At 41.3% G+C, this 13,002-nt stretch overlaps 1 protein-coding gene across 2 annotated transcripts in view; it reads left to right on the top strand.

The window, feature by feature from the left end:
• abca12 (ATP-binding cassette, sub-family A (ABC1), member 12) overlaps window positions 1-13,002 on the top strand; it is a 61,179-nt gene that overhangs the window by 42,305 nt on the left and 5,872 nt on the right. For both annotated transcript variants that reach the window (XM_061692463.1, XM_061692462.1), the window contains exons 52-65: window positions 107-224; window positions 662-908; window positions 1,694-1,783; window positions 3,041-3,128; window positions 3,258-3,385; window positions 3,579-3,666; window positions 3,827-3,935; window positions 5,494-5,548; window positions 6,618-6,795; window positions 6,911-7,026; window positions 8,348-8,510; window positions 8,656-8,915; window positions 11,313-11,514; window positions 11,904-12,013. In XM_061692463.1, the coding sequence (XP_061548447.1) occupies window positions 107-224; window positions 662-908; window positions 1,694-1,783; window positions 3,041-3,128; window positions 3,258-3,385; window positions 3,579-3,666; window positions 3,827-3,935; window positions 5,494-5,548; window positions 6,618-6,795; window positions 6,911-7,026; window positions 8,348-8,510; window positions 8,656-8,915; window positions 11,313-11,514; window positions 11,904-12,013 (1,952 nt within the window). The remainder of the gene's footprint in view (window positions 1-106; window positions 225-661; window positions 909-1,693; window positions 1,784-3,040; window positions 3,129-3,257; window positions 3,386-3,578; window positions 3,667-3,826; window positions 3,936-5,493; window positions 5,549-6,617; window positions 6,796-6,910; window positions 7,027-8,347; window positions 8,511-8,655; window positions 8,916-11,312; window positions 11,515-11,903; window positions 12,014-13,002) is intronic.

Raw genomic sequence — 13,002 nt, 5'->3', positions numbered from 1 at the left:
TGGTATTAAAAGGTAGTCACCCATTAGGAAATTACATTGACTGTCTCATGGGTTGTTGACATGTTGTTTTCAGTTGTTGTTGTTGTTTTTTTGGTCATCTCTGTAGGTGTTCCTCCAGTTGACTGAGGAAAATAAAGAAAGTGTGCAGAAGGAGGACAGACCTTTTTCTATCTCAGAGACTGTATCAGAAACTGGCTCCATTGACAATTTCCCTGCAGATCCAAGTGAGATTATTCCCAGTTCTGACAAAATTAATAAATTTATATACAGTATATGGTTTACATTCTGTATTGTTTTGTCTTGTGCAGAGTGTTAGTGCTATGGAAAACATAGAAAATATCACTATGAAAATGAATTCATGAAGAAAGTTCGCAGTCATAATATTACGAGCATAAACCTTTGCAAACTATGTTATGAATCTTGTAATATATTATGACTTCATTCTCATCCCTTTATGGCTTTTTGCACTATTGTCCAATTTTTCATTTTCTGTGTGGCCCTAATACTTCATTGTAGTTTTATCTCCTCCCATCCTTTTCTCAATCCACCCCTCCCAAATACTGTACGTGAACTGTTTTAAGATTTATTTATCGAGCCAAAGAGAATATGAAAGTAAATTTCAGTTTTGACATGACTTGAATTTTTACACCATTTCCTGTAGAGCCGACTAGTTCCAACAGAGCACAAGGCATGGCCCTTGCCTGGCAGCAAATCAAAGCCATTCTGATCAAGAGGTTCCATCACAGCTGCAGAGACTACAGGGGCCTGATCTCCCAGTTGCTACTTCCTGTTTTGTTCGTGGCATTCGCTATGGGCCTGGGATCCATCAAGAATGATCTGTGGCACTATCCTGAGCTGGAGCTTAGCCCTGCACTCTACAACATCAGACCAAGTTACTCTTTCTTCAGGTCAGTTCTTGTGGAGTGCAGAATAGATGGTAGGGGTAACGGGAATGCAGATAGACCGTCAAACTTTGTTTCTTTGTGACTGACTGAGATTCAAGTAAAACTAAATTACCTCACAGAATCATCTACTTGATGTCAAAGTCTTTGGACAAGTCCTCACATCTCTGTCATGGTTTGTGCGAAAACCTTGCATTTGCATTGATGTACCTCGAGGAGGCACAATAATCAATAAAGTACATCCCGCAACAAAGCAATTTGGTTTTGATGAAATATTAATGAAGGGCTGATGCATCTTGTTTGCTTAAATTGGCCCAACGTGTCCCTGAATCACTTTTTGGGTATCACAAAGTTGAGGTTCTTTGAAGGGCAGACATGCCCTAAGGGGAAATAAAGATGGAGAATGCGATGTGTGTCGATGCAATGCACGATCAAAGTGAATAACATTAAGAGTGTTGAGGGAGATTGTCTTCGTCCTGAGAATTGACGCTATTTGATCAAGGATATCGGATATCGGATATGTACCGAAGAAAATGCTGAGGTGCCATTCCAAGAACATGTTCTTCTGTGGTTTCTCTATCCAGTACGAAGGTTGATGTACATGATTTGTTTCAACATTTTTTAGCAGTTAACTATATAGATCTATTTCTTTTTTTTTTTTTTTTTTTTCTGTGAAACCGGTGTGGATGGGATTTTTCTAAAATCAACTTCTTGGTTATATAATGCTTAATCAAAACTGACATCTTTTCAAATTTGATTTGTTCCATTATGTTTGTTATGGATTTTCACAGTAACCATAATGGTAGATCCAGCCAAATGGTGGACACGATGATGTCATTCCCAGGAATGGATGACAGTTGCCGTGACCAGTCCAGCGATCCGTACGTAAACACAACAACACACCAGGTTTTATATTTAACAGTAGTTTTTTTTATTTATCTCATTTTCATTCTTCCCATGCCTCTATGTTGTTTGAGTTTATTAGTCTCCCTCTCTTCAAATTCCAGCAAATATCTGGGTCTCTTGCTTCATTCTTATTTTTCCTGTTGCTTGGCTCCATGTGTATGTGAGTGAAAGCCTGCAGCAGAGCCTTGCAGCTCAATAGCATAATTTGTATTCCATAAACACCTCCCGTTTATTGCAGAGATTTTCTCCTTACTGTCACTGAATCACTGTTGAGACTCATGATGTACACCTTGGAGCCATTTTAAAACTCCCTGGCCCCCCAGAAGAAGCGTAAAAAAATATATAATAACAATAATCGCACAGTGCAATCGAGATTGAATGTTTTGCCTTCGAATTACAAGCGAGAGAATGTGCTGCAGTCCTTCACAAATCTAGAAATCTACATTCATTCTTGTCTTTTTGCTACAGTGAAACAAACCTTACAGATATTATAACCTAAAGCATACATATGACTGGCACTGGCCAGAGTAGTTGTATCTCCAAAACTCTCACTTTTCAGGAAAAGAAAAACACAACACGTTTACTGAGCCATTACTATTGGCTCGTCAAAGAGAGGAAGCCATTTTCAACACTTTAGATCAGTCAATAATTTGTAAAAAAAAAATATAAAAGAACCTAGATGAGGAATGACCAATAGTATTGATTTGTTAAAACAATATCAAATTGACCATATTTGGACATTGGGGGTTTCCGCCAAACAGTGACGATAGGCAATGCATAATGCAAGAACCTGCAGCAGCAGAATAAACTAACTAGACTTTCACATATGGATTGTCATAAAGACTTTGAGCAGCTTGTCATTGCCGTGACGACCCCAGAACCAGACTATATTATTCCTGCTACAATTTGTACCCTGCTAAATTGGTGCCCCACCAAGTTTGTTCAAATAAAAACCCAGTGTGAAGTGCATCAATGCCAAGATGTAAAATAAATATCAAGCTGCACAAATTTAGGTTTCAGAATATTGTTCAATAGCTGTCAAGTCTTGAGTGCTTGCAGCTGCATACTAGTGGTTTGCTCTCCCCTTTCTTTCCATCTCTTTGGATGTGTACTGGCTTTTAGCAGTGATTCCATCATAACAACTCATGTCAAGATACGTTCTGGCGTGTGACTGCACTCCTGTCACAGAAATGTGCCACCATTTCACTCGGTGAATATTTTTTTCTTTCAAGGGTTTGCACAAGTCAAACCAACAGCTGGAATTCAGGAGGGAACAGAACCACATCATTTAGTGATTGTAAATGTACCCTTCAGGAACAGGTGAGGGACAGTGAGAATGTAACCACGCGTGAGAGAATTTCATGCCCTCAGATTTGTTTCTTTTTATGCCTACATTCACAGCTACACTTTTATTCTGTGATTTGTGCTTCATTTCAAAATATAATGCAGATTTGTCATGGGGAAAGATTCCACCCAGCCAGTCGGCAGATCCCGTCTTCTCAGATTGTTTACAACCTAAGTGGAATCAATGTCGAGAATTACTTATTGACCACGGCCAATACCTTTATTAGAAACAGGTAAGTGGTTCAAGACACAAACTGTCACTATTATTTGCCAATTTGTAGTAGAGCATCTCTCCCTGTACACATATTTTAATGGCTGTGTGTGAACATGTGTGCATGAGTCTGAAATCATTGGCAAAGAGCATTTATCACACAGAAAAAATGCTCCTGCTTAAGCCCTGAAAAAGTTCACAACTTTGTTTCTCAGGTATGGTGGGTTTGAATTTGGAATGCGGCTCCCACGTGACCTGAAAATGGATCTTCTACCCAAGTCTAATAACGTCACCTTATCTAAGGTATCTCTTCTCTTCTATGGTGCAAATCTAATCAATTATACAGTAATTCTAATGTTGGAAAATAAAACATGACATATGAAGTTGGCCTCACATGATTTTGTTGTATTTTTGCCGGTGTCTGTGTGTGTGTGCGTGCCTGCGTGCATTTGGACGAGTGTAGGTTTGGTTCAACCCTGAGGGCTACCACACAATGCCAGCATATTTAAACAGCCTCAACAATGTCATCCTACGCTCCAAACTTCCAGCAGATAAGGATCCAAAGAAATATGGTATGCTGTGAAGTACTTATAAAAGTACTGTATATCACATGCAAATAAGGCCGTGGGGTAGAGGCAAGGGGCTTGGGAGATTCTAGCTGATGAATGTACAGTGAATACGGAAAGTATTCAGACCCCCTTAAATTTTTGACTCTTTTTTTGAATTGATACTATTTGCTAAAATAATTTAAGTTCATTTTTCCACATTAATGTACACACAGCACTCCATATTGACAGACGAAAAACGAAATTGTTGAAATGTTTCCAGATTTATTAAAACCGAAAAACTGAAATATCACACAGCCATAAGTATTCAGACCCTTTGCTCAGTATTTAGTCGAAGCACCCTTTTGAGCTAATACAGCCATGAGTCTTTCTATTTTGAGAATCTTATTTTTCACCATCTTGGAGTCTTTCAGGTGTTTTTTTTTTTTTTAGCAAACTCCATGCGGGCTTTCATGTGTCTTGCACTGAGGAGAGGCTTCCGTCGGGCCACTCTGCCATAAAGCCTCGACTGGTGGAGGGCTGCAGTGATGGTTGACTTTCTAGAACTTTCGCCCATCTCCCGACTGCATTTCTGGAGCTCAGCCACAATGATCTTTGGGTTCTTCTTTGCCTCTCTCACCAAGGCTCTTCTCCCCCAATTGCTCAGTTTGGCCGGACAGCCAGCTCTAAGAAGGGTTCTGGTCGTCCCAAACGTCTTCCATTTCAGGATTATGGAGGTTACTGTGCTCTTGGGAACCTTGTAGCAGAATTTTTTTGTAACCTTGGCCAGATCTGTGCCTTCTGTTTTTTTTATGTCAATATGGGGTCTGTGTGTACATTAATGAGGAAAAAAATTAAATAAATAAATTATTTTAACAAATGGCTGCTATATAACAAAGAGTGAACATTTTAAGGGGGTCAGAAAACTTTCCGTACCCACTGCACCTCTAGTATTCAGTATGCATGGCATTTAGTTAATGCTTCAAAATACAATATAGGAATATTGCATCATATCACCATGAAGATGAGATTACAACATTAGACATGTTGACAAAATTATACAGTACTTGTAGGCATCCATTCAATGTTACCATATGTTGTTGCACAATACAGAATGCTGGGAGATTACTTTTTGACAGTTATGATCTTTTAGCTTTGGACATGTAACTACTTACCCTTATGTAATAGACTTCCCACTCTAGGTTAGAACCTGCCCACGGATGTGTCATCACACTCCTGTTCACCTAAAACGCTGCACTTGAGAGCCCATCCAATCCATCCAGCACAGAGATATATGGTTACTCAACTGTCTATGGACAATTTGTGTCAAACAGATGGCTGTATTTACATACAGCAGAGATACTGATAACCCGTTGCCACGTGGTTTTCTATAAACTGCGCGGGCATTCATTAATTAGATCCAGTACAAGATCAAAACATCTTTCTATACAAAGATGATATTGCTCTGTTTTTTCTGACATTGTCAGATTGTTTTTATTTCATTTAACAATATTTTTATTATTATGGTTGTAGACTTGTTATAAGCCTATAATTGTGCTCATTTGTTGGTCTTTTTTTGTTGCAGCCATTTCAGTGTCCAGTCATCCCTACTTTGGCCGGCCAGATGAAGAAGACTCAATGTAAATTATGCATTTCTCATTGTGACCTTTCCTCAATAACACATCAGGAGATGGAGTAGCAAAACAGTCCTGACAGTGTAATTAGTTTTTGTTCTCCAGCTTCACAAAAGTAAAGCTTCATACATTTTATTCAGGGCATCACAATTGATTGAGTGAGGACTGGATTAGATGGTGTGCTTTTTTAAAAACTTTTTTTTTTTTTAGCCCATGTTTATTCTTTAAATGGATTTCCCTGCGCTTGCACTATTGAACAGCGTTCCAATATAATGATGTCCTGCCTGCCGGTGGCTGAGTAACTGATTGACTACAACTTCTTTCCTAGTATTTATGAAATATAAAAGGAAGGATTGGATTGGGTACATGTTCAAAATGTGTGTGTTCCAATGGAACCTGCCGTGATAGCTTCACCCTCAAACCTTCAGTTTCAAGTATTTTTGTACCCATGGAGAGCTTTTTGTAGTTGCTAGCCTGGCAAGCCATTGTGCGGCAAGCCGCCATTTACTCCTCATTCCATGCCGATATTGATGTATTGTACTCAATTCTTCCAATTTTGTCCGAACAGTTTGACGAATACCCTCATGTTCTACCAGGACTGTGCCCTAGAGTAAAACGGTATATATTAGGTAGATAATTTATTGATGCCGAAAGAAATTCTGGAAGCTAGGCCCATAAAGACATGTTGGGATGAAACCCCTTATCTCAAATTCATTCAACACCTTATGGATAGATGACAACGGAGACTGTTAGCCAGGATTTGTCCAACATAAGTCACCTTTGACCTTCCAAACATTCTTCTGGATGTTTGGATTAAATTCCCACAGACACTCTCAAATCTTGAAGAAGGTCTTGGCAAAAGAGTGGTGGGTGCTAGAACGTTTTCTTACAAGGTACAGTGTATTACACTTCAGCTAGTAGAGACACACCAAAATAAATACGAAACGTAAGCTGCGACTCACAATATAGTGTTCATGATTAATTGTCGACAAACTTGGCCCACCAATTCAGAAAGGTGCTGCTGTTAGTGTTTCTGTGCTACCACTTCTGAATGATCCGATTTTTTTCTTCACAGCACTCTGGGAATGCTCCAGATCCTTGTGGCCATTTGTGTGCTCACAGGCTATTCGATCACTACAGCCAGCTTCTCCCTCTATGTTGTCAGCGAGCGTCACAGCGGCTCCAAGAGGCTGCAGCACATCGCAGGCATCAGCGAGCCCTTCTACTGGGCCATAAACTTCCTTTATGACATGGTAACACCTAATTGTCCTGTCTATAAATCTCTAAAATACCACCTCATCCATTTCATAACCGATACCATCAAATAATTTATCAGCAATTCATTATAACCTGGACCTTCTCCCATAGATCATCTATCTGATTCCTGTTAGTTTGACCATCGGGGTGGTTGCAGCATTCCAGATTTCCGCATTCACGCAACAACAAAATTTAGCAGCCGTTTCACTTCTTCTGGTGCTCTTTGGGTGAGTTGTGCTTTTAAACCGGCATGCATATTTTATATATTGTATGTTTGGGTCCCGACCTAATCAGCGTAGTGGAAGATTCTTTGGCTTCATTTGTGAGGGAAAAACTCAATAATTCGAAGCATATCTCATGCTAGCTTGGTTGATGAATTAAAAATTCTGATAGCATATAGAACTCAATTTAGTCAGTCACAGATCAAATCAAATGCCGCTCTGTAATTTATCATCTTTTACAGCATGTTTGTGTGTGTCACCGAATTGTATTTTTAGCAGAGAACACTGAGAGCTGCTATTCTCCATTCACATATAAGCTACATTATCAGCATTTTTTGCAAAGTCAGATAAAGTCTGAAATATGAGTCATTTTCCAGCCAAAGATACAAAAAAGAAGGACAGGGACCTGAATGAAGTGTGGGGCAATAAATATGAGCATAGATATCATCTCAAAATTTCCAGGGTTTGAAAATGGATGCGACAGTAACATTTAGATTGAAGGTCAACCTTTATCCGTTTTGGTTGCAAACACATTTTCACACCAATAATTGGATTCCTCTGTTGCATACAAATGTAAAGCCACATCTGTCCTTGGCGATATTTACATCTTTTAATTCTACTATTTACTGTTCGCCCTCCTGTGTTTTGCTCAACTGCCAATGGGCCCTAGATCTTAGGAGGGCGAGTCAGCACTGTGCAACTCATTTATCAGACAGATGTCTCCCTCCTGAGCAATGAATAATCCCATTCCTCCATCTGGCAGCCAGCACCCACCTGGTCTGGTTTGCAGCCGTCACGCTGTTGTTCTCCGCTATGCTTTGGCACCCTTCCTGTGTCTACCAAGCACCTTTTTTTGGGCATGTTTCCCAGATGTAATGCCGCTTTCGAGCTCTATTTGTTTTCTTGTGCTACTTTCCTTCTTTTAATCTATTTTCTTTTTCTTCCCCTCTCTCTAGTTCTCTTTGTGTTGTTTTGAACCCAATCAAATAAATAAGCAGTTAATGTGAGAGGAAAGAGTAGGGCGGAAAGGAAAATGGTTTAGGGGACTAAAGTAAGTAGGGACGAAGTAATCCATCTTCCTCTTTTAGCATCATGACTGAATGTTTACCCTCCTCATTTTGTGATTATTTCTCTGCATATTGTCAGTATTTTTCGTGCCAGTACATTTGTCACCCTAACAGTTTATGTGTTTCATTTTAGCATTGTTTCTAAAAGAAACATCATTTAAGATGTACTTTTAATTTGGTTTCATTTCAACCTGTAGACTATTTACACTGGATGTAGCGATTTTCCTTAATTAAGTCCGTTTTCCATGTCACCTCCTCAGGTTTGCCACCTTCCCGTGGATGTATCTCTTGTCAGGTGTTTTCAAGGATGCAGAGACGGCCTTCGTCGCCTATGTGTGCATTAACCTTTTGATCAGTATAAATACCATCATGTCCACCTCTATTATCTTCTTTCTGGGTGAAAGTTCAACAAACACTGCACAGGTCAGCATCATTTCCTGAATTAGTATATATATATATATATATATTTATTTATTTTATTTTTTATTTTTTTAACCCTTGGAAGTTGCAATGTCCTGCACTCAAATAACTGACTTCTATCCCAATTACCTGTTGTGGTCTCTCTCAGAGAGAGAGAATCCAGAATACCTTCAGGATATTGAGCGACGCCTTCCTCATCTTCCCCCAATTCAGCTTTGGAAATGGACTGATGAAGTTGGCCAGAATGAACGTTGAGGTCCAGGTCCTTAGTGGCTATGGCATTGATGCCTACAAGAACCCATTTTCTACAGAAGTTCTTGGCTGGATGTTCATCTCCTCCATCATCCAAGGCGTGGTCTTCTTTGCACTGCGCCTCTTACTCAACACGTTCCTCTTGCGCAAAGTCAGGTATGAGAAATATAAACTAGAACCAAGAAAAACAATTGGCTTTGATTAATTTCAGGTTTTAGGCTTAAAGAAATGTTTGGCCTGAAAATAAAAGTCTCAGGAGGTTTATGTTGTTACTGTTTTTTATTTCTATCAAGGAAAAATAGCATCTGTGTCATATACTCCTCTGCAGTTCCATTGTTGGAGCCGGGAGGGCGCTTTGTGCCCCTTCTCTCCCCTCTCCCCTCTCTGTTTTCAGCACCTGTCTTCAATCAGCCTCATCACTACTGGTGTATATAAGCCCGCCTATGCCCGGAAAATCTCGCCTAAGTATTGCAGCCTCTCCTAGATGTACCACGGCCCCAGAGTGGATGCACTGGCTGGAGCGGACTGAACTACCATTCATCATTTGGACAGGCCACAAAAACCTATCTTTCCTCTGTTCTGCCAAACGCCTTAACCCTCGACAAGCTCGCTGGGCTCTCTTCTTGAGCAGTTTTAATTTCAGTCTCTCCTTCCGTCCTGGCTCCAAAAACGGCAAACCAGATGCCCTGTCTCTACTTTACTCACCCCCCTCCAGCCCTGACGAACCGGAACCCATCCTTCCTTCCTCGTGCTTCATTGGAGCAACGGGTGGTTCAGGAGGCCCAAAAGACTCACCTGGATCTCAAGACCGGGCCCCCAAACCGCCTGTTTGTACCCGATTCCGCATCCTCTGACATTCTTCAGTGGGCTCACAACTCCAAACTCACCTGTCATCCTGGCATCACCCGCACCATTCAGCCTTGGTCAAGACACCCGGGAGTTCGTCCAAGCCTCCTCCGTCAGCTGCCCCCAGATGGGCTGCTGCCATTGCCTATCCCTAGCCCCCTTTGGTCCCATATCGCTCTGGACCTCTTTACCGGTCTACCTCATTCTGAAGGGAACTCTATCATTCTCACTATTGTCGATCGCTTTTGCAAATCCGTCCATTACGTACCCCTCCCCAAACTACCATCCGCCTTCGATACTGCTAACCTCCTTGTCCAGCATGTCTTTAGACTCCACGGTATTCGCATCGATATTGTCTCTGACAGTGTCCTCAGTTCTCATCACTGGTATGGAAGGAATTCTGTTAGCAGTGGACGCAGCAGCCAGCTTGTCGCCAGGATATCATCTGCAGACAAACGGCCAGACGGAGCGGGCAAACCAATCCCTTGAATCTGCCCTCTGTTGTGTTGCCACACGCAACCCCTCCTCCTGGAGCTCATTCCTCCCATGGATTGAGTACGCCCACAACTCCCTCACCAGTTCCACTTGCTATGGTTACCAACCCCCATTATTCAAAGAACAGGAGCAGGCAGTGGCAGTCCCCGCTGTCAAGGATCATCTCCGGAGAATCCAGGCAGTGTGGAAAGACGGCCGAGCGACGTTGACCCGGTCAAACAGCTCGTGGACCGTCATCGCTCCCCGACTCCCGAATACAAGGTGGGCAAATCTGTCTGGCTTTCTTCTCATGACCTCCCGCTTCAGACAGAGTCCCGGAAACTCACTTTGCGTTTCATTGGTCCCTTCCCCATTACCAAGATCATCAATCCCACTTCTGTCCAATTGAAGCTTCCACAGTCTCTGAAAATTCATCCCACATTCCACATCACATTCCCTTGTTAACTCTTGTGTCTCCTCGTTCCCCTCTGTTCCTGACCCACGTCATTCCTGCCACCAAGCCAGCCGCCTGTTCTGTCCACTGCCTGCCACCTGTCCACGCCGCAGCCTGCCAACAGATCCAGGACCACCTCCATAACCTTTCCGCAATAAACTTTTCATCATTTTACATCTGCCTCCGCCTGCTCTTGGGTTCAGCTACTCCCCACACGTGACAGTCCATCTAGCCCTTACACCTGTCATGTGTTAGAACTAGTGAGGGGGATTCTGTTTAAAGTTGTGTTATGCAAAGTAAACGTATCATTCATCCATCCATTTTCTGTACCGCTTATCCTCACTAGGGTCACGGGCATGCTGGAGCCAATCCCAGCTATCATTGAGCAGGAGGCACCCTGAACTGGTTGCCAGCCAATCACAGGGCACATATAAACAAACAACCATTCGCACTCACATTCACACTCACATTCACACCTACGGGCAAATTAGAGTCTTCAATTTACCTACCATGCATGTTTTTGGGATGTGGGAAGAAACCGGAGTGCCCGGAGAAAACCCACGCAGGCACGGGGAGAACATGCAAACTCCAAATTTTACTTATTTGCATTTTACTTAGGAGGCTTTCATTGAACTACCATTAAAATAAAGATTCCATTGTTGTTGTCTGAATTGAACTTTTCTGTCACTTTGAACTTCTTCCACTTTTTTTCCATAACCAGTAACTCTGTTGCATGCCCGACACCGATTCATTATTTTGTCAACATTTTCTCTCTCCAGGCATCTGATTTTGGGCAGAAAAAAGGTGTCCCAGGTGGTTGAGGACGAGGATGATGATGTAGCAGCTGAGCGCTTGAGGGTGTCCACTGGAGCGGCAGGTGCAGACATCGTACAAGTCAACCAGCTCACGAAGATCTATCAGCATCTCAACAAGAAGATCTATGCAGTCAAGAGGCTTTCTGTGGGAATTCCTGCAGGAGAGGTAAGCCCGTCGGCAAGAGGTAATACCTTGGTGGGACTGCTTTAACATATAATAATAATAATAATCTAACTAGTCCCTATGTGGAGCGGTAATTGGAATTAAACTCAGATCATCAAAAATGATCAAGTGCAGGTGTATACAGGTGGTGAGTATTTATGAAGGTAACCATCTAAACCTTGAGGAAGGTCTTCACTCCACTGCCAACAGGGATAACTAAATGATCACAAATTCCCAATTGTGGCTAACCAGGGCGGAATGATTTTAAAAGTATTGTATGGTTTAATTTACTTATTTAAATCATGCTGTTTATAAAGTGGTGTATTGAACATTGTGTCCAGAAAGGTGTTCAAATGTTTCAGCTTTGATGAATGATTAATCTTTTTCCAAAGTGCTTCGGTCTGCTGGGAGTGAACGGAGCAGGAAAAACAACCACTTTCAAGATGCTTACAGGAGATGTTAGCCCCACTGGTGGTACTGCGCAGATCAGGGACTGGGATGGGTAAGCTCCTCATTCATTATTTTTTTAGTTTTTAAAAGCACAGCAAAGCAAGTCAAATGAAAGCATATGGCACTCTGCAAACATGCTGACTCACATCATCTCTGATGATGAGTAGCTTTTAGCTTGTGTGTTATATTGTTGGAAGATCGCTTCAGTGCCAGATAAATGTTACTTGCATAATCTGTACATAGTGATGCCATGCTAATATCAGTTGTTCAGGTCACTAACTGGTCACTAACTGCAGGTAACAACTTTATGTATTTCTATAAAGCCCTGGCCACATGCATGATTCCAGATAAGACATTTTAGTTCATGTGGATGTTGATGTGATGTTTGGCCCATTGTACCCAAACAGTTTTAGACCCTTGACACTCAACATTTTCACCTTGGTAATTTGTCCCTGGGAGATGTACAATTAGTTACCTTGGAGTTCAATAATTTGCCCTTTAGGGTAGTGCACTGTAGATTTGACCTTGAGGGACAGACATTCTCTCGCATTTCATCCTATAAACCCCACTTCCAATTTTGTAAAAGGTACATATAAACAGATTGATTTGCAAATCCTTTTCGATCTATATTCGGTTGAATACACTACAAAGACAAGATATTTAATATTCAAATTGATTCATTATTTGCCGAAGCAGTTGTTCTCTAAGTGGTGACCCTCGGCCCATCCTTGCTTGTGAAAAACTGAGCCTTTTGGGGATGCCCCTTTTATACCTAATCATAACACTCACCTGTTTCTAGTTAACCTGTTCACCTGTGGAATGTTCCAAACAGGTGTTTGTTTTTTTTAACATTCCTTCACAGTTTTTTGTTGCCCCTGTCCCAGATTTTTTGGAACGTGTTGCAGGCATCAAATTCAAAATGAGTGAATATTTACAAAAAAAATTAAATTAAAAAATCATTAAAAATAATTATTAATTAACATTATATATGGTGTTTTAATGGTGTATTCATCTTAATATAGGTTGAAAATGATTTGTAAA

Source organism: Phycodurus eques, chromosome 12, assembly GCF_024500275.1.
Source record: "Phycodurus eques isolate BA_2022a chromosome 12, UOR_Pequ_1.1, whole genome shotgun sequence".
Classification (NCBI taxonomy): domain Eukaryota; kingdom Metazoa; phylum Chordata; class Actinopteri; order Syngnathiformes; family Syngnathidae; genus Phycodurus; species Phycodurus eques.
Note: the sequence above shows the minus strand (reverse complement) of the source record. Positions and strands in the feature narration are given on the sequence as shown.